The 22,759-nt window shown below is 37.4% G+C and overlaps 1 protein-coding gene across 2 annotated transcripts in view; it reads left to right on the forward strand.

The window, feature by feature from the left end:
- Nucleotides 1–22,759, forward strand: part of stc (nuclear transcription factor, X-box binding stc) — a 93,838-nt gene that overhangs the window by 52,917 nt on the left and 18,162 nt on the right. For both annotated transcript variants that reach the window (XM_083114863.1, XM_083114864.1), the window contains exons 9-10: nt 741–971; nt 3,678–3,862. In XM_083114863.1, the coding sequence (XP_082970989.1) occupies nt 741–971; nt 3,678–3,862 (416 nt within the window). The remainder of the gene's footprint in view (nt 1–740; nt 972–3,677; nt 3,863–22,759) is intronic.

Below are 22,759 nucleotides of genomic sequence, written 5' to 3' on the forward strand. Positions count from 1 at the left end.
GTTTACATTGGTAAATGACAAGTATTCTATGCGTGACCCTTTTGTAACACGACAGATATCAATGCGATGGTCCAGTTCTCCCCAAACACAACTTTTCCCCTTGCATAGACATCAGTTTTCTCAAATTTCTTGCTCCAATCGCAGGTGGTTTGCCATACGGTGCTCTAAAACGACACTGTACGAGAGGAACAGAATTTGTTTTTGCAAATCCATTCACGCAGAAAGCCTTCTTCACCTGGCTAGCGGCCATACTGCTCAACTTGCGTCAAGGAAGCTCACGTGATGCTGACGTTATGAAGACAAGCGAAAACTGGAGGTCGTAAACTTGAAGACTTTCTCTATACGACAGTACTAAATGCTTTGATGTAACAAACCTATTTCAATTTATAAAGCATTTAAACTGTCTTATTTCTTTTAGGAGCAATTTTAAAGAAATGAAACAAGATTTGACTTGTCATAACACACTACCAGGTTCCCTCCAGCATCTGAACAGTATTCATCCATTAGTTTCACTATGCAGAAAGTACAGAAACACCTCCATTCCTAGATATCTTAGTGGATAGATCTGGAAATAAAATAACAATAACAACCGTGCACAAAAAGTCAGCACATGGTAGGAGATACACTACAAATGAAGCTATTCCAGGAGTACAAAGAAATATCAGAATAATTTGATTCCCAAAACAAAACAAGGTAGAATGTACTTCTGTAGTGATTTTTTTTTTCTTTTTTCTTTCTAGCTTCGAAAACATGTGCCTTGCCACCAAACAGAGATATCTTGTGGGCTTCCATGCAGCAAAGATCTTCCCTGCGGTAGACATAGATGCATTCTAATATGCCACAAGGGGGAGTGCTTGAAGGAAGGCCAAATCTGCCAGCAGCCATGCACGAAGGCAAGGCAGATGTGTGGCCATGCGTGCGGCACCCCATGCCACGAAGGGCCATGTCCAGATTTGCCTTGTAAGGAATTGGTGAGTAATAATATATTTCGGGCAAAGTGAACTTCTGTGAGTGAATGCAGTGGAAGCCTGATTTTATATTTTTCCTACATTAAACATTCAATACTCATGGTTCTAATACAGCAACATGTTATAACATTTTCCTAGATTGTATATTTTCCTGCATTTGAAGTTTTCTTTCTTCTTTGGCTCCTAAAAAATGTAAAATCGAGGTTCCACTGTAATTATGTTTTAAAGTACAGAACCTTTTACTAAAAGTAAATAGAGAGGTAGATAAATAAAGGAGATCATCGGGTTTCCAGCCAGGTGAAATTGGAATTAGCTTCCAACGTTTTGAGGGCATACAATGCTTTCATGTTCATGGAATGTAGTAACAATAATTAGAGGCACATATTTTTGGTAAATAAAAAAGCAAAATTCCGGTACAAAAACGGAGTCAATTTCAGGTTCAAAAGCGGTAAATAAAATGAAATATCGGTGTTATAGCGGTGAAAAATTGGATGAAAAGTGGTATATAAAAAGACATTTTGGTTTTAAAATTGTGAATATAATCCTAATTGATTTAAAAACTACTTATTCCACAGAATTAACATTTCACTTCTAATAGCACATTTATGTAGTTATAAGAGTATTAAGTTTATTTCTGTGTAAAGGAGTCCATTTTTGCTTCTTCAATATTATCAGCAGATTTAATCAATTTTCCGGGAATTGCATAACTCTCGGGATAATTCAGACCTCAGAATGTGTCGCGTCGGTGAATAAACCTTGAATTTCATGTTTGAGTTAATTTCGCTTTTTGCAGTTGATTTCGCATTATTTCGTGACAAAACATGGTCACAAAATGCATCTCACACCTTTCAAAAACATGAAAAATTAACACTACAATGTTTTTTTTTTTTCAAATTTCGTTTTTTCGTCAAAAACGAAATATGCATGCCTCTAACAATAATAATAACAACGTTCTACATTCCCTGAAGATGAGAGCAATGTATATCCTCGAAACGTTGGTAGCTAACTCCAATTTAACGTTGCAGGTAAACCCGAGAACACTTGTTCGAATCACGTCGCCAGGAAAGCTACAATTCCTTTTTTGTAAAGGAGATATGCCAATAATGAAGCATTAGAGAGCTTCCTTAGCCTTCACTTTTTAAACTGTACATACACAATATAGAATTGCTCGCAGAATATGAGAGGTGAACTTGGAAACTTGTGTTACTGGCCATTCCGTACTTCCCGCATTCGTATCGGGGACATTGTGATGTTAATTTTTCAAAATTATCTGACATTTCGACAATAGGGAATAATATTTTTTGCGGTATTTTTCTCTCGTGAAAAATATTTGATTTTTTGAGGAATTTCTCCAAAAAAAAAATGTATATATAAATAAAAAAATCCTGAATTTCTCGAAAAATGAAATTTCTTGAAAAACCAGTTATCTTCCCAGGTTTTTCCCCTTTCACCCTGTTTCATTTAATCTTCCCTTCATTTTACAAAGTAATTTTTTATTCAATTTTAAAAATCATAAGGGTGAAAGGTGAAGGACCTGGGAAGAAAACATTTTTTTGAAAATTATCTCTTAAAAAGTACCAAAAACAAACAATCTTCAATTTTGTAAAACATTTTAAACTGACATTTCGAAATTGGACTTGAGTCCATTTTCACATGGACATCGGTCACATTGTATCAGATTTTCAGAGAAAATTTGGTTGTTGCATCAATCCTATTGTGATTTACAGAGGATGTCATGTGGACTCCCACCATTCCAATATTTATTTTTTAAAACCCCCTTTTTTTTTAAGATATTAATTTTTTGGATTTTTTTTAACAAGCCTATTCTCCAGCCTCTTACAGGGACACACAGAAAAAGATAGTTGGTTCTCATAGTTCAAACATGGCCATTGATTACCCATGCATACGGTGGCAGTAGTAAAAAAGAGAGAGAGAGAGAAAAAAGCAGTTGTGCTAGAAAATTGGTTGTCACATCGGCCCTGTGGATGCTAATCATGAGAGACCTGTGTTCAACATCATGTGGCCCAATCCCAATATGTGTGCCTTGTTAGAGGCCTGGCATAACAGGCTTCCATTTCAAAATTTCCTGAACATTATGATATTTTGCAAGATTTTTTTTCAAAATATTGGTACATAGGCCACTTGAGTCGAAGGTGCATCTTTTGTGGTGATTCCCTGAATATGTCAAGCAATTAACAATCATAGCACTGATATGACAACCAATTTTAGGAACAATGCTCCTCTGTGTATAATGAAGAAATCATCTTTTTATAAAACTGCCTCTGAAGAATACGGAAAAGGCAGTTGTGTGAATTCACTAAGAGAATTGTTTTGATAGAGTATGTATACCAATAAACAAACAACAACAAAAACAGTTCTGAAATATATTGATCAGTTTTGGAGAAATAACTTGTTAAATCATGTTTTTGTTACTGAACTAATATCCCAATAATCCTAAAGTGTGTTATAGGCTTGAGAGAGAGAGAGAGAGAGAGAAAAAAGTATAATTTTGCCTTCTTGCAAAAGTTGCATGAGCAAATTTTTCAGGTGCCTGCTGATTATTGTCTCAATCTTAATTGAAATAATTTAAAACCTTTTTAATCTGGACAGTAAATATTTTTGAGTTCTGATCTGTGTCTTTAATGATGTTTAAAGAAGACACTTTGAAGTTAAGTTATTACTCATATTCTTTTATTGGCATCCTTTCAGGTGAAAGTGACCTGTGAGTGTGGCCATCGCAGTATGACAAAGAGTTGCTGCGAGAATGAGCGTGAATATCAGAGAATTGCAACATCTTTGCTTGCATCCAAGATGGCGGACATGCAGCTTGGTCATTCTGTTGATATTGGTGACATAATCAACAATTCTGCAAATAGGAAAGATGCTTTAAAAACGTAAGTGTAGGAATTGTTCTGTTTAACTGTTTGATTCTTTAAAAAAAGCTAGTTGTCCAAGGTCATTCAATGTTAAACGAGGCTTTTATTTCAGCAGAGGAAATTGAATATCAGACAAGCACCAAGTTATGTTTTTTTTTAAAGTAAGTCCCCAACCCCCAGTGTGCATTCAGGCACTGCTGTCATTATTATGGAAGCTCCCCTTTAAACTTTGGTGATTGTGTGTATTCTCTTTAAATGAGATCCCAGCTTCACTTTAAAAAAATGCTAATTTAGCAATAGCGTATAGTTGAATTGGTCTGTAATTGGTCATTTTTGCTATTTTTGTCAGTTTACCAGCCAGTTGTAATATAATTAAGCCTTGTTTCCATATTAAAAACACTAAGTTGCTGACCAAGGCAGTTTATTAAGATAAAAAACTAGGGATGGGCCGATACAGATAAAGTACCGATAAAATTTACTGATAACCGATATTCTACCGATCCGATATAAAGTTAGAAATGGTCTTTGAGGAACCTGAAATGTTCATTGATATCCTTAATAAATGTGTGTTTCGAGGTGCAAAAGAAGTTGAATATTTAGACAATTACTTTTTAGAAAGTAGGGCATCGAGATTATCCATAAAAATTACAAAATGGCAGAATTTTGCACTAAATTATAAGATATTTATCGATATATCGGATCGGTAAAATAATCGGTAATATTACCGATAAACTGATACGCCGATATGCCTATATCGGCAGATACCGATAGACTACCGATTAATCAGTCCCATCCCTATAAAAAAACACTTAACAGGTAACGTTTTAACCCTGTATCAGGGTCTTCCTCAGACGAAGAACTAAACTTTCATTTTAGTTTAGTTCTTTGTCTGAGGAAGACCCTGATACAGGGTTGAAAATTACCTGTTAAGTGTTTCTTATCTTAAAAAACTGCCTTGGCCAGCAACTTTTTTTTACCAGCCAGGTTAAATTCGTGTTAGCTTCCATTTCCCAGAAGAGAACAAATCTCAAGAGGGACGTGGGACTCCAGCTGTCACGCCTGGAACCCACTTCCACATAAAAGCACAACATCCGTCAATAATGCACTTGGATTCAGAGCGAACCAATCACGAGACAATCTTAAGCTGCTCCCCATCATACTCATATATTTAACCTTGCACTTGTCTCAGATTCTACATTCCCTGATGATGAGAGCAATTTATGCTCTAGAAATGTCTGAAGCTAATGCTAATTTAACCTGCCTGGTAAACTGACAAAAATAGCGAAAAACTGACTAAAGAACGACTAGTTACAGACCAATTTAATTATATGCTATTGCTAGGGAGCGGAAGTTGATGACCTAAAAAATATAGGTATATGATCTATAGAATGTCCTAAAAAAATGGGGAACAATGACGTAAAGAATGCAAAAAATGACCATTAAATTTGTTAGTTTCAGGTTAAAAATTGAAATGAGAAGGAAATTAAACAAAATTCAATCTTGCTTTTAAAAAAAAAGCACCAAATGATACCACATGCACATTCAATTAAAATATGCAACGAGGATTTCCAATGGAAATATGACAGATCATAAGTTCTCTAGTTGAAAATGTTGTATATAAAAATAATCGCGCTGTACAAATTACAACTTTGCCAGCAATGTGTAAAAAACTACAATGGCAATCACGCTGTACAAATTATAACTTTGACAGCGCTGCAAAGAAAAGTCATATTGGCAATCGCATTGTATAAAATAGAGGAATAGGAGGGTGGAGAGATTCTGTGGCTTGGTTGAATGGAAGCCGGGGTTGTAAGTTTATGCGATGCATGTTAATCGGATTGTTTTCTAACAAATTTCAAGCATGTTTGCATGTAAAAATTAATAAAAATCTGAATTTACTAACATCAGACTTGTTTTTGACATTTTTCATGAGTTAGCGTATGTGGTTTAAGCCTGAAAGGTAAAAATCCAAGTAAGGAAGTTGGTCCCCTGCGATTCTCAAGTTGCGAGAAGTGCTACGAGAATAGGTAGGCGGTCATAAAAGATTTTATGAGACTCAGTACGCTGTCTCAAAGATTATTCGTCTAAAGATTATAATGTGAAATATTTTACATTATCATCGCAACTAGTTTGCAAAAACGAAATATGTGATTCCACGATTGTGATAGTGTTCAACTAGTTCTTGTTTGGTGCAAAGTGAACTTAAGTTGTTTTACGTGAAAAATAAGAAATATGGAGCAAATATTGGCTGAATTGCGAGCAATCTCGAAGTCACAAGAGGAACTTAAACAGGAGTTGGGACAAGTGAAAGCAGAATTTAAGTGTGATTTAAAGAATCTAGAAAAAAATATAAGAGCTGATCTGAACATCCGACTGAATGTCATGCAGAAAGATGTGTCCCTATACAGGCAAGAATGCATTTCTAGGAATGAGAAGGTTAGGAGTGAAACCCAGAAAGTTGACATGGAAGTGAGAAAATTGATAGAAGAAAAGGATGTATTGCGTCAGGAACTGGTGGTTGTGAAAAACAAACTTTTTGAACTGGAAGAAAGAATAGAAAACAATCAAGCCAAGACTGTATGGTGTCATCGTCAAGTACAAGTACCAGAGTCTGTCAAAAAGAAGCCTGCATTTTCACCTGTAGATCACCAGGAATCTACTGAAGAGCCAACAGAAGCTGAAGAATGGTTTAATTTTATTGCTGGTAAATCCCACACAAGTGAAAATATTCCCATCGAAACTAGTGAATTACAAAATGGTAATGTTTCCCATGAGGTAGAACATTTAGTGGGTATTGTGAACAATACAGTGTTGCCCGTTTTGTCAGGCGTAGCTCAACAAGTTAAAGTTCTACAGAATTCAACTACTACCATGCTACACAGGTTTCGGGAAAGTGACTCAGATAGTTCACCCAGCACAATTAGCTGTCATTCATCTGGGCTTAAGAGTAGAAGAAAGAATAGGTCTAGGAAAAATAATAGTGATAGTGTAACAACACTTTTCCCTAATGGAACAAGTAAGAGTGTTTCTAGGTGCAAAGAAAATCAAGTTTCCTCACATGTTACTAAAAGAAATTTCTTGAAGTCAGATCAATTAAATAGGTTTCCGAAATTCTCTGGAGTTTCTAGTGAACTAATCCCATCTGAATTCTTAGATGATGTCGAAGAGAATTTCGAGTTATTTCAAATAGCAGAAACAGATTTTATGACTTATGTACCAACGCTGCTAACAAAAGATGCTAAGCAATGGTACAAGATCTCAAAGCAAAAATTTTCAGATTACCAATCTTTCAAAATTCAGTTTCTGAATCATTATCAAAATTCTAATTGGAAAACAACGATGCTCACCAAAATCTTGAATTCCCAGTATCAAAAGTCTGTTCATGGGTCACTGCTAACATTTTTCATGGACCAATGGAAAATTTTGCAGATTGTTCAACCTAACACTGACGAAACACAAAGGCTAGCTCAAATTGCTACTTTGATGCCTTTCAAAATTAAGGAAATTTTCATAATGAAACCTGTTACCGAGCTGAGTGAAGCCATCACAGTAATAGAAAATTCCGAAGCCCTTAGCAAAACTTCATTACGTGAAAGGCCACAGGCAGTATTTAACAGTAGAACTAAAAACTATGATAATAATAGAAACGTAGCAGTTATTCAAACTAAATGTACTGATCAGTCTAAAGACAGAGGTGACAAACTCAAGTGCGAGGTTGTTGATCATTCCAGCACACAGTGTAACTCAAAAAGAAATGTAATCACCTATGCTAATAAGTCTACTTTTTCGGGAAACGAGTAAGTCGCTCATGTCGAGAGGGAGGTGTCATGAGTGTACCTGCTAACCCTCCTTTGCAACAACCCAACTCTAGTAATCTTAATCCCACACGCAAAAAATTTTACAATTCAGTCAAAACAAATACCGAAGCACAGGTCATTGAACCCTTGTACAATAATGTTCATTTGCTAGGTGATTCCATGATGATCCGCGTAGCAGAAACCTTGGCAAACTACACTGTTTCATATGATTCACTAGGTAAACGGAACATAGGGTTATGTACTAGCGGCCAAACTATTTCCAACCTATCTCAAAAGATCTGTCCAGATACCAAAGTTGGTAATAAAGTGATGTTGCTTATTGGCACCAATGATTTTTTGAGGTATACAGAGCTACACAAAATGAAAAGTGACCTCAAAGGTTTAATACACAAGTTATTACCTTTAACGAATCAGTTAATATTACTCACATTACCACCAATCCCAAAGTTGTTAACTGCTGACAATCCTGATTTGTGGAGTAAGTGGAGTCAGTGGAATAATTTTCTAATGGAGTTGGGGAATGATGAGAATCTCATTGTAGTGAATATTAGTCATCTGTTTTTGAATGCAGATTCTAGTATAAAACTAGATCTATTTGAAAAACACTTAGGAAATCCAAGGAATGGCCGAATTGATTTAATTCATTGGTCAAAGTCTGGGATGAATGTAGTTTTTGATTTCTTGAAACAAAAAGGTCTGTTCAATGATGTCAATCAAAATGAAATCACAGTCCAGGCAGACATACACCAGTTTAACTCGTTAAACTAGTTACGAGCTCATGTCAAAAAGCAGGTGATGTGAGTGATGCGATAAATCCTGCTATTCATTTTATAAACTTAAGTGAATGTGATGAAATAGATTCCAGTGCAGAAATCAAAAATTGTAAGCAACCCATAAATACTAATAGCAAGCGTAAACCTTCTGCTCACATAAAAGTAAGAATAAACAATAAGGAATATACTTCTTTACTTGATAGTGGCGCTGAGGTCAGTGTTCTCTCGGAAACCCTGTGGAAGTCTATTTGTACTCAGGCTTCTAAACCACGGCTATTACCAGTTACGGGAATTAAATTAGTTGATTATACAGGGAAAAGGAAAGACAAACTAATAGGTTCCACTCATTTGAACGTTGAAATTTGTGGACTTTCCTTTTACATTAAATTCCTGGTAGTCAGACATTTAAAAGTAGACATTATTCTCGGTTTAGATGTCCTATACAATATTGATAGTACTTTAGACTTTGTCCAGCGAGGCTTACTCTTGGAATCGAGCGAAGGAAGCAAATTCTCCAAATTTATCGCTGTTTCAAATGAAAGTTGTCCGGAAGAAGAGTTAGATTTCAGACCTTCTGTATCTAACATATCCCCACGGTCATCCTCTCATCCTTCTGATGAAGACTTGTGGAGAAGAGTTAAAGAGTGTGAACATTTAAATGACTCACAAAGGATAGCTTTATTTCAGTTGTTAAAACAATATAAAACATTGTTTTCTGAATTACCAGGTCTCTGTAACAAGTATACACACACAATAGAACTGGATACTTCCACACCAATAGTTAACAAAAACTATCCAATACCATTAGCATATAGGGATGAAGTTGGCAGGCAAATAGAACAAATGTTCAACTTAGGCATTATTGAATATTCTGAGTCAGAGTACCTATGTCCTCTCCTAGTTGTAGTCAAGCCCGGAGGAGGCATTCGTCTCTGCTTAGATCAAAGAAATATCAACAAACATGTCAAGCTTGAGCAATTACATCCTATGAACATAAATGAACTCTTAATGAGTTTCCATGGATGTCAATGTTTGTCCTCCCTAGATTTGGTTAATGCTTTCTGGCAGGTCCCCTTACACCCCAAAGCAAGAAAATATACTGCTTTCAGTTTTCAGGGAAAACTTTACCAGTTCACAAGGGTAGTGTTCGGATCAATCAATGGAACGTCTGCTTTCATTAATGCTCTGACACGAACCTTGGAAGGTACGGAATCTTTTACAGTATGTTATGTAGACGACGTAATTGTCAAAAGCACGTCTTTCGAACAACATCTTTTTCACTTAAGACTTATTTTTGACAAGTTACAAGATGCCAACATGACACTGAGACTGGACAAATGTAGGTTTTGTCAAGTCAAGGTGGAATTTTTAGGGCATTCTATCAGTGCACAGGGTTATGAGAAATCTCCCAAGTATGTTCAAGCCATAAAAGACTTACCTGTCCCTTGCAATATCAAGCAACTGCAGAAAGTCTTGGGAAGTTTCAATTGGCTATCAAAATATGTTAAAGATTATGCCATCATGGCACATCCCTTGTACCAGTTATTGAAAAAAGGCAAAAAGTGGGAATGGGATGAAAGTGCACAATGCTCCTTTGAGTTGTTGAAACAGTCCATTATTGCAGAAACAATGCTTTACCATCCAGATTTGAACAAACCATTCTTTGTTCAAACTGATGGATCAAATATAGGCATTGCAGGATATTGTTTTCAACTGGTAGACAACAACATGCGTCCGATTGGATTCGTGTCAAGGATTTTGAAAACTTTTGAGAAATCATATACGTCCACTGAAGTAGAAGTGTTAGCAATACTCTTTACACTGGACAAATTTAAATCACTATTGTTAGGTAGAAAATTTACTGTTATCACGGATCATAAATCCCTCACGTGGCTAGAATCTGCACACACTTGGAACAATAGGCTGACTAGATGGTTTATTCAAATACAACAGTACTCATTCCATGTCGAGTATTGTGGAGGTAAAGAAAACCTCTTGGCAGACCTGTTGAGCCGATCTTTTAATGACCATAATAATGAACTCATATTCATGAATAACTTTGAGTATCTAGATGAGTCATTAATATGTGATAAAAACAATTTTGTTAATGAACAAAATAGTGATCCGTATTGCAGTGGTGTTAAATCTGTTCTCGCTGGTTGTGAAAGTTCACAACAGAGCAAACATCGAAACTGGAAAAATATATACCTTATTCACAATGATCTACTTACCATCAAAGATTTTCACAATCCAAACCGGATAAGAATATGCGTGCCTCAATCATTAGTAAATCTTGTACTGCACAAGTATCATGATGAAGGTGGTCATTTTGGTACAGACAAGACACTCGGTAAAATTTACCAAATATTTTACTGGCCTCATATGAAAAGAGACACAAAATCTTACATCACTGATTGTGAAATTTGCATGAAAAATAAACCAGATAAACATCCTCCTAAGTATCTGGAAATCATGCACAAACCCTCAAAACCAGGTGAAATATTATTTATTGATTTACAAGGTCCATTCATACGTTCCTCCAAAGGTGAAAAATATTTACTAACAGTATTAGATTCTGCTAGCCGTTATCTTGTGGCATATCCTATTGCAGGGTGGCGACAGACCTGGAAAACCGGGAAAAGTCAGGGAATTTGAGGTGTCAAAAAAAGTCAGGGAAATGTCAGGGAATTTCGTCTTCATTGATTTTTATTTTTTTTTATTTTTTTTTTATTATTATTTTTTTATTAAGATATCGTTATGGAACTCTGCACGGGAACAGGAAATCTCGTTCGCAAGTTTCGGCCCCAACTTTTAGGCCCCTTTTATGCGCAAAACCATAGAACTAACTTTTCTATGGCAACACGACCACGGCGCCAGAAACCAGTGATGCCAGGAGGAGGAGAGAGAGAAATTTCTCTCGCCCGGGCTTCTCGGCGGGAATTTTAAATTCGAACACTCTTTGGAGGAAAATTGTTATAACTCGGGCACTATGTGAGCAATCTACTTCGGATAACTTTCGTTTTGCAGCTAAAACATCAGCGCATGCAACCGTGTACAATTCAGAACGCCGGACTGAGGAAAAAGGGACTTGGGGGGCACGTCCCCCGAATCTCAATGGAAAAAACAAAAATCTGGTGTTTGCCCCCTCTTCTCCCGCTATTTTGGAGAGAAGGCGAGAACTTTAGTATTCTTTTTAAAGAATGTACATTTTTCAAGAGAATGAAACATATTTCACGTTGTTGGTTGCCATACAAGTTGAATAATAAGCCAAAATATTATTATTATTTTTTTTTACGAAAAATAGGTAATTTGCATTTTTGGAGGAAAATTGTTATAACTCGGGCACTATGGGAGCAATCTACTTCGGATAAGTTTTGTTTTTCAGCTAAAACATCAGAGCATGCAACCGTGCACAATTCAGAACGCCGGACCGAGGAAGGGGCCTTGGGGGCACGACCTCCGAATTTCAATGAAAAAAAAATGTAAAAATCTGTAGTTTGCCCCTTCTTGCCTCGCTATTTTGGGGAGAGGTCGCGAACTTTAGTATTCTTTTCAAAGAATGTACATTTCTCGAGAGAATGAAACATATTTCATGTTCTTGTGTGCCATACAAGTTGAATAATAAGCCAAAATGTATTTTTTTTTTTTATGAAAAATAGGTAATTTGCATTTTTGGAGGAACATTGTTATAACTCGGGCACTATGGGAGCAATCTACTTCGGATAAGTTTTGTTTTTCAGCTAAAACCTCAGATCATGCAACCGTTCACAATTCAGAACGCTGGACCGAGGAAGGGGGCTTGGGGGCACGTCCGCCGAATTTCAATTTAAAAAAAACTAGTTTGCCCCCTCTTCTCCCACTATTTTGGGGATAAGGTGCAAATTTTAGTATTATTTTCAAAGAATGGACATTTCTCAAGAGAATGAAACATATTTTATGTTCTTGGGTGCCATACAAGTTGAATAATAAGCCAAAATGTGATTTTTTTTTTTACGAAAAATATGTAATTTGCATTTTTGGAGGAAAATTGTTATAACTCGGCCACTATGGGAGCAATCTACTTCGGATCAGTTTTGTTTTTCAGCTAAAACATCAGAGCATGCAACCGTGTACAACCCAGAACGCCGAACCGAGGAAAGGGGGGGGGGGGGGGGTTGGAGGCGCGACCTCCGAATTTCAATATTTCAATGCAAAAAAATAAGAATAGGTACTTTGCCCCCTCTTCTCCCACTATTTTGGGGAGAAGGCGCGAACTTTGTATTATTTTCAAAGAATGGACATTTCTCAACAGAATTAAACATGTTTCATGTTCTTCGGTGCCATACAAGTTGAATAATAAGCCTATTTTTTTTTTTTTACGAAAAATAGGTAATTTGCATTTTTGGAGGAAAATTGTTATAACTCGGCCACTATGTGAGGAATCTACTTCGGATAAGTTTTGTTTTGCAGCTAAAACATCATAGCATGCAACCGTGTAGAACTCAGAACGCCGAACCGAGGAGGGGGGGGGGGAGGTTGGGGGTCGCGACCTCCAAATTTTAATGGAAAAAAATAAGAATCTGGACTTTGTCCCCTGTTCTCCCGCTATTTTGGGGAGAAGGCGCAAACCTTAGTATTCTCTTCAAGGAATGGACGTTTTCAAAGAGATTGATTGAAACATGTTTTATGTTCCTGGGTGCCATGCAAGTTGAATAATGAGCCAAAATGTGAAACTCTGTTCGGAAATGTGGCTTTGATATGTTGCGGAGAGGGGGCGAGGTTGGTCTTCAATATGAATTTCCCAGGCTTGCTCCAGGCCTGTGTCTGAGTTTCCACCCAAACATAAGAGTTCGAAGTTCCAAAAAGCACATTCATTTCGTAATCAGCACGATGATACCGTATGGTATCATCGGGGCAGTACGACCTTACTCTGATGATACCATATGGTATCATCGGGGGAGTAAATGTTTAGTTTAGCCTCTAAATATTACGTGGAAAAAACATTGAATTATCATTTTTTCTTGTCCGCATGGGAGTAGTAAGGGGACTTGTCAGCAGATGGAGGGGATAAGAGCGGGTGGCGCCGTCCGATAGTAAGGCATTTTGTTGGGCAAACTGAAGGAACTTGGAAGAAAATAGGTTCTATTGATACATACAATTTTTATCGAATATCGCCACCCGACAAAGTATCTCACTACAACGTGCGACAGAAATTGCATGGACTGCAACATCCAACAAAAATCACATGCATAAACAAGAAGAGCTTTAGACTGAAAATATGCTGCTGGAATTTTATTACTCTTCTGGCTCACTTCACCTTATTTAATGTAGCAGTGCTTACGAAGGTTTTCTTTCATCATCCTGACGTATTACCGGTTTCGCACAAGTTAACATACGTTTACAGTGACATTGCACTATTTTTAGATATCAAGAAGAATCCAACCAAACGGGACATATATTGAATACTATCACGAAAAAGTTAAACATAAATCTGCATTGGTGAACATTATAAAAATTGGCAAGTGCATGCTCGCAACCTCAAATTTACTGCAACACTAGTATTGCAATTAAATTAACGCCACTCTCTGTCCTGTCTGTTTAAACTCGTGAGAGATGGTCATTAATCTCTCACTGAGTGAAGTTAATGTCCAATATTATGAAATAAAATACTAATAATAAATACGTAAATATTTTAATATCATATTTACTCGAATCACTCAATCATAAAAGCAAATCACTTTTTTCAAGAATTGACTTTTCTCTGCCAGCCCTGCTAAATTTTCACTTTTCATCTACTGATTTATACAAGGGGTGGCCAGAAAGTAATTTCCGATTAGTAGGGAACCGCAAATGCCAAAACCGTGAAAACTGGTAATTGCTGCGAAGTTATGTTTAGGAATGTGCAGTGATGTCTGGACTAGGGATGGCCAGATCCGGATCCGAAATCCGGATCCTAAAATTTTTTGGATCCGGATCCGGTACTTTCGGATCCGGATCTGGTACTTCTGAATCCGGATTCGGAATTTTCGGATCCGGATCCGTTTTGCCATCCCACATGCGCTTCTTTGGAAAGTAAGAATGTGTTTATAACATATTGTTACCTGCTAATATACATATATATATAATATACATACACACACACACACACACACATATATATATATAGTGTGTGTGTGCACGATTTGTAATTAATTAATACACTTACAAGGGAGGTCTAAGTCTCCCCCTCAGATTTCCATGAAACTTGGCAGGTGTATAGAAGCCCCCCCCCCCCCTCAAACGTCAAGATGAGGAGAAATTGAAGTAGAGATCTGACCCCGAAACCACGTAAATAGGGCATAGGAAGAAACAGGGGGCATAGGGTCTCTCCATACACCTGTCAAATTTCATGGGAATCGGAGGGGGACACAGGGGTCAGATGATCCCCACGTCAATTTTTCCTCATCTTGACATTTGAGGTGTGTTTTGCCCCCTAAAACAGTTTTTTAGCCGAAACAAAAAAAAAAACACGTATTTCTTCCTTTGGGCCCCTCTATACACCTACCACGTTTCATGGAAATCGGAGGTGAACACAGGGGTCAGATCCCCACTTCAATTTTTCCTCATCTTGACATTTGAGGGCAGGTTGCCCCCTAGAACAGATTTTTAGCCGAAACAAAAAAACACGTATTTCTTCATTTGGGCCCGTTTATACACACACCTGCCAAGTTTCATGGAAATCGGAGGGGGCCACAGGGGTCAGATCCCCACTTCAATTTGTCCTCATCTTGACAATTGAGTGGGTTTTGCCCTGTAAAACAGTTTTTAGCTGAAACCAAAAAACACGTATTTCTTCCTTTGGGCCCCTCTATACACCTACCACGTTTCATGGAAATCGGAGGGGAACACATGGGTCAGATCCCCACTTCAATTGTCCTCATCTTGACATTTGAGGGCAGGTTGTCCCCTAAAACAGATTTTTAGCCGAAACAAAAAAACACGTATTTCTTCATTTGGGCCCGTTAATACACACACCTGCCAAGTTTCATGGAAATCGGAGGGGGCCACAGGGGTCAGATCCCCACTTCAATTTGTTCTCATCTTGACAATTGAGTGGGTTTTGCCCTGTAAAACGGTTTTTTAGCTGAAACAAAAAAAACACGTATGTCTTCCATTGGGCCCCACTATACAGCTGCCAAGTTTCATGGAAATCGGAGGGGGCCACAGGGGTCAGATCCCCACTTCAATTTGTCCTCATCTTGACAATTGAGTGGGTTTTGCCCTGTAAAACAGTTTTTAGCTGAAACCAAAAAACACGTATTTCTTCCTTTGGGCCCCTCTATACACCTACCACGTTTCATGGAAATCGGAGGGGAACACATGGGTCAGATCCCCACTTCAATTGTCCTCATCTTGACATTTGAGGGCAGGTTGTCCCCTAAAACAGATTTTTAGCCGAAACAAAAAAACACGTATTTCTTCATTTGGGCCCGTTAATACACACACCTGCCAAGTTTCATGGAAATTGGAGGGGGCCACAGGGGTCAGATCCCCACTTCAATTTGTCCTCATCTTGACATTTGAGGGGGTTTTGACCCCTAAAACCGTTTTTTAGTTGAAACAAAAAAACACGTATTTCTTCCATTGGGCCCCACTATACACCTGCCAAGTTTCATGGAAATCGGAGGGACACAGGGGTCAGATCCTCACTTCAATTTGTCCTCATCTTGACATTTGAGTGGTTTTTTCCCCATAAAAGAGTTTTTTAGCTGAAACAAAAAGACACGTATTTCTTCCATTGGGCCCCACTATACACCTGCCAAGTTTCATGGAAATCAGAGGGACACAGGGGTCAGATCCTCACATCAATTTGTCCTCATCTTGACATTTGAGGGGATTTTGGCCCTTAAAACAGTTTTTTAGGTGAAACAAAAAAACACGTATATCTTCCTTTGGGCCCGTTTATACACACACCTGCTAAGTATCATGGAAATCGGAGGGGGACACAGGGGTCAGATACTCACATCAATTTGTCCTCATCTTGACATTTGAGGGGGTTTTGCCCCCTAAAACAGTTTTTTAGCTGAAACAAAAAAATATGTATTTCTTCCATTGGGGCCCACTATACACCTGCCAAGTTTCATGGAAATTGGAGGGGGACACTTATATAACCAACCTCCCTTGTTAGTCTTACACTTTGTAATTATATAACACTGCATATATTATAATGTTTTATTTTAATTTTTAAAACTGTAACTGTAGAACAATTGTATAATTTTTGTATAACATTTCTATCTTGTTATATGTGTTAAAGGTTTCATCCTGGAATGGAATGTCTCACATTTATGTGTGTTTTCATTTCCAATATATTCGAATGAATACATATTCATTTCAATGGCATTTACAAAATCACCTCTGACATATTATGTTAAACAAGTAAGATTATTTTTGTGTACGAGTGTGTTAGCCGATGCGTAGCAAAGTATTTTAGGAACAACACTTGAAAAAAATTCTTGTAGGACTAACTAATGAAAAATTTCTTTGTAATCGAAGATCATAATACCTTTTAAGGTTTGGTAATATTATAATGGGATTGAGATACGAAACTCTCGGATCCGAATCCGGATCCAGATCCGAAACTTTTAGACCCGGATCAGGATCCAGAATTTTCAGATCCGGATCCAGATCCGTAAATTTTGGATCCGGACCCGGATCCGAATTTTTCGGATCCGGATCCGTTTGGCCATCCCTAGTCTGGACACATTTTTCGCCCGTTCGAAATATCGAAATAATGCGAATTGTTGGCGCTTTTAGCGATTTTTTTTAAAGAAATGTCCTAAAACAACGAAAAATGTCATGAAATACAACATTCTTGTATTTTCTAGGCCATGTTTATGTACAAAGAACATGCAAGTTTTCCAACATTTTACTCAAGAGTCAACTATATAGTTATACGTACATGGAATAATTCCGACAGCCACCTTAAATCATGTATTTCTCTCGATTTTTTCAACTTCTATCGAAACCATTTGCATCACAGAGCAAAGCGGCTGGGTTCTAACAGGAGATCGAGTGCGTATCTACCGTCACACGAGAGCCACATCTTCGTATTTGTCGCACCAGATATGTTTTGAATTACCAAGCTAAGTGCGCACCATCGGCATTTGTCGAGCGAGTAATAATGGAGCTCAGTCGTTAGGGCATCTGACTACTATGCGAGAGACCCGGAGTCGATCCCCTGCAGGGGAGAACCGGGATGTTTTCCACCTATTCAAACTGCTCCGGCACCCACCCAGCATCATATGAAGCTGGTACCTTGAGGAAACTTTGAGGGATAAATGTAGCCAGGAGCGTGGTGCTGATCAAATCACCCCCACCTTCGGCCGTGATCAAGAAAGTGTGGGACCCTAACTCCACACCCCTATACACCTTCATGGAAAAGTGCAGGGGAGCACTTTACCTTTACTTCCTCAAAAATCTGTTCCAACATATCAAACTGTCACGAAATTACAAGCACAATGGAGCATTAAGTTTCGGTATATCTGGCAGATAAATGTTTCGAAAACAAAAATGCAAATTTTGGGAAATGTAACACTAACAAATCAAAAAAATATAATGCCAATTTTTGGTGCCATAATATATCGGTATCTGTCACGTGAGATTGATTGATTTTAATTTTTTGGGTGCATCGCCACTTATGGTTAGTGTTGCCCACGAGACGAGACTTTGGCCTGTCTCGTCTTGTGGAAATGCTGTCTCGTCTCGAAAATATTCGTTTGTCTCGGGACACATGATCAATCTCGTCTCGTCTCGAATTTTTAAAAGCCTGTCCCATCTCGTCCCGTGGGCAACACTACTTATGGTCATTATGCACCCTTCAGTATATAAGGAGAAAATTCCATTATCTAAAATTCTTACCTTAGAATTAAGAAAGGGGTATGGAAAATAACTTTCCCAAAATAAATTTCAAGATATCAAACTCTCACGAAGAGGTGTAAGCCATGTGACTTACAATTTGAAACAGTAGTTTTAAAACACAATGAAGGTATAATTTCAGATATTTGCCAGAAAATGCGCTAAAATGAAAATGTGAATTTTGGGAAAAATAACACCGTATAGTAAAAAATAAGAAAAATAAGAAAATACACCAATTTTAAAAAAAATAACAAAATAGTCTGCCGATTAGGTATAAATAAGACAAGAATATCAGTTGTAATTTATTGCATTAGACACTGTGAGTCCTAACCTAATTTTCGGCATAATCACCACCGTTGTTCTGGCATTTGTCATAGCATGGCACTAAATTTTGTATGTCCATGGTATATGTGTCTGACAGCAAAGACTGGAACTATATCTACCACAGTGTAGCTGTCAAATCCTTGCCCTGCCAGAAACCTCTTCAGTTAAGCAAAGAGATGAAATTCGGTACATTCAAGGCCAGGGCTGTTCAGGGAGGAGTGGTCCAAGATCTCTCACCTGAAGTGATGCAAAGGGCCCGTGTGTACTCAGCTGTATGGGGTTGTTCACATTCGATTGGCCTTCCGTGAATTGTCTGCACCATCGTCTGACCATACTATCACTCATGACGTCCAATCTGCACACCTCACACGATTGCTGGTGGCTCTGTGCCAAATTCTGTGCGTGCAATGTATGCTACATCGTAGTCGGTGGGAGACTGTGTGAGAGCTGCAATCTTTAACCTAAAACTGTCCTAAAACGGCTGTATTGCAACTGTACCAGATTATAGCTACATGCCACTTCTTCCTGCCTGCATTTGTGTGTGTCGCTCTCCGACCACTAGTGTTGTGTATAGGCACCATTGGAGCTTTTTTCAGGATGCCCCTCGTATATGAACTTTCAGAAGCTTTTATTATTAGTGTTTTCCTGTTTTAATATGTGGTTAGCTAAATCAGGTACCTATACAATGCAATTCTATAAATTCCTTGCGTTAAATTTCTAATACCTACATACCCTTTTTGTCAGCAATAATGGTATAACTGCATGTTGTGAGTTTCACAGTACTTCACTTGGATATACTGTACTGAAGCAGAAATCCCATTGATAATGTAAGGAAATATGACACTTTATTTTGTTCGATTCAATTGTTTCACTTATATGCAAGAGTTAATTTGTTTGCTTTACATAGAAGAGAGAAGTAGCTTTATGCATTGAAAAATGAGTCTGCACTCATGGTTCTTGCAAGCAGAGGGTTCTAACCTCAGTGCAAATATCAACATATAATACCGAGAATGTATAAGGAGACTGATAAGTTACAAACTGTATTTATTAATCAATCTCTCTTCACTCTTATCTCATTTAGTCGTAACTTTAAAAATAATCAAGTATTTTATTTTAAACTTACTGCGTATGACAAAATTCCGTAATCCTTCCGTAGCTTGTGAATTGTAATAATTTTCCAAATTCACTATTTTGCAGCTTGAATTCAAATCATAGAGAATAGAGAAATTAAGTCAATTTCATAGAAGATAATATTGGTACTTAACAAAATCATACGTGGATCTGTATAGTTTATTATTTCCATTTGGAAAAACATCGATTTTGTTTAGTTTGTAATTGTCAGGGAAAAATGTAAATTTTGTCCTGGAAAACCTGGAAAAGTCAGGGAATTTCATTTCTGCTTGTTTGTAGCCACCCTGTATTGGCAATAGTACAGCTTCCATCGTAACTAGAAAACTAACACATTCTTACTTCATCCATTTGGGAATACCAACAATCATTATATGTGACAATGGTCCACAATTTCGTGCAGAACATTTTACAAAAGGTATGCATGCTCTCAATGTAAAAATTTTTTACATACCCAGTTATCATCCAAGTGCTAACTTAGTGGAGAGATATCACCAGGAAATAAATAGATTGATGCGTATATTTTGCAACGGTAAACATAAGCAATGGTCTAGCCATGTTGCTGCCATTTTACATCTGTTAAATAATTCAATTTGTTCCAGTACAGGTTATGCTCCTATAGAACTCAGGCTAAATATTGAACCTCGAAATATCTGTAAAAAAGTACTAACGGATCGCATTCCTGATGTAGAGATGTGGAAAAATAAGCTGCTTATGGCAGAAACATGTAGTTTCAATAAGAGACAAAAACATATTATAAAACAGCATGAAAAACAAGCAACTAAAAATCCAGTAAAGCAAGGCGATCTGATCTTCATAAAACTGCATCCTCAAAGTGACACTATCACTTGCATTATAAAAAAATATTGTAATTTATACCAAGGGCCTTTTGTTTGTATGCAAATTCATGATGATAACACAGTGAAAGCCATATGCTGCAACACTGGAAAAGACATTGCAAATATTTCCGTAAAAAATATCAAAGCTTGGCATTGTTCATTGGACAAACAAAAACTTTGGATAAACAAACTTTTAAGCATGCGTAACGATTTGCAACTTCATGAGTTAGGTTTGGAGCAGTTGCATGATGCTGTCTAACTACAGTCAACTCTCGATTCAACGACCTTTCACAGTTCCCGGGAAAAGGGTCGTTATTTCGAAGGGGTCGTTATTGGAATTTGCCCCAATTTTCTGCTTAAACGGAGATCAAACGGACACAAAGATGCATAGGAGATGGTAACACCATTTATCCTGGTAGTTATACAACCTGTTATGCACAGGACGCGTGTTTTGAGAAGGAAAATAGAACATGAAAACGTTTTCACAAAAAATAATGTTACTTTCTTTCAATTGTGCACAGTCGTTGCTTTTCCAGGAAATTCTTACAATTATAGTTCATGAGAAAGCCGTTTGCACCGAGACCTATGGAAAGGAAAACAATCTCTCGCTTATTGCAAGCGAAACTCGAAGAATCTTGACACCAGTTACACCGGCGCCAGCAAAAGTCGGAAGATAATAGGGCAGAATGAATGTTGGATTTTATACGTGTCTAGTGGAGCATTGTCTGTTACAAGATTAACTGGTAAGATTAGATATCTCGGGAGAAACAACACAACCTTTATAGGCACCAGACAAAAAAAAAAAAAAAAAAAGGCGGGGCTGTAATTTTCGTTCTGTTTCGGCTGTGTAAAATACATCACAAAAAAAACACGTTTTCTTTGCTTCAACCAACTTCATTCACCCTCCCCCCTTCCCCATTCAAGGGAGCAGTCCAAACTCCTTCCTTGACTTGCATTGTAATCCAGTGTGAAAAAGGAAACGTGCAACTTGCGATCTGTCTTCACCCAATGCGTATTCTAGGACACGTCATTAAACAGCGTCCCAGTCGAAAGTCATTTAGGTTTGGAATTGAATTTCACTTTAAACTGTATATTTAGTCCCGATTAGCCCATCAGCATAAAATGAACAAGCTTTACGAAACTGCGCACTTTTACATATCAAAATGGTAGATCGTTATTTACTCTCACGTTAATCGATGATTTAATGTTGGATTTAGGAGTATTCCCGATGTCAAACACCCACTCCTCCAAAAGTTTTCCCCTTGAATAACGTCTTATTAATCGATCTCAGCGACCATTCCTACATTGAGTACTTTTTTTTCTTCACATGAATGGTTCTGAAGAAAAGCGGATGTGAATTAAATTTACAGTTTTGCTTATCAGAAGGCGCAGAACATGAAGTTGTTTTAACTCTTGTTTTCCTTTCTGGATATCGTATTTCGTTATCGTCAAATGAAAACAGCTTTGCGAGATTCAAAACAATAACTTTTTCCTTCGCGCTGGATGAGTCATTGCTGTTATCGGCAAGCAAGAGCTTTGAAGACGCTAGAGTTGTTTTCACGTTCAGAAGACACAATGGGCTCTTATGGGCAATGCTTTTCTTATGGGAAATACGAGCGCGCTGTTGTCAAATTTCTGGATTTACAAATTTAGCTTAAGTAAAATCGGTACCTGCAGTTTTGCAGGAAATTTTGTAGAGAATTCGATGGTGAACACAAAAAACTGGTAACTTGCTTACATAATTTTAAATAAATTAAAAACGCAAATTTTCTGTGAAAACACAATTTTTACATTGTTTTCATTCCTAACGTTGAAACATGCCGTAAAATTGAAGCTTTCATTATGAAAAAAATTGACACTGTTTTTTAATTGTCATAGGTGACGGTGGTACTCAGAATTTATCAATACTTTAAAGCAAATTTGCATTAAAAAAAATTCAAATAAAGTATGTAGAGATTTTTTATATTCGTGCAGTAGAAAATGTCGTCGCTGGCCATTTTTTGTTCTGTAATTCCAAGTAAAAACTTCCAGCGACAAAGTTGTGGAGAAAATAATGAAATTATTTTTTATAACCACTCAAAGGTTCCCAGAAATATTACTTCCATGCATTTAGTTTCTTTTTAACCCGAACCGCGCGCGAAGTAAGGAGACGTTGTCTGC

This window comes from Lepisma saccharinum, chromosome 29, assembly GCF_977018435.1.
Source record: "Lepisma saccharinum chromosome 29, izLepSacc3.1, whole genome shotgun sequence".
Taxonomy (NCBI): Eukaryota; Metazoa; Arthropoda; class Insecta; order Zygentoma; family Lepismatidae; genus Lepisma; species Lepisma saccharinum.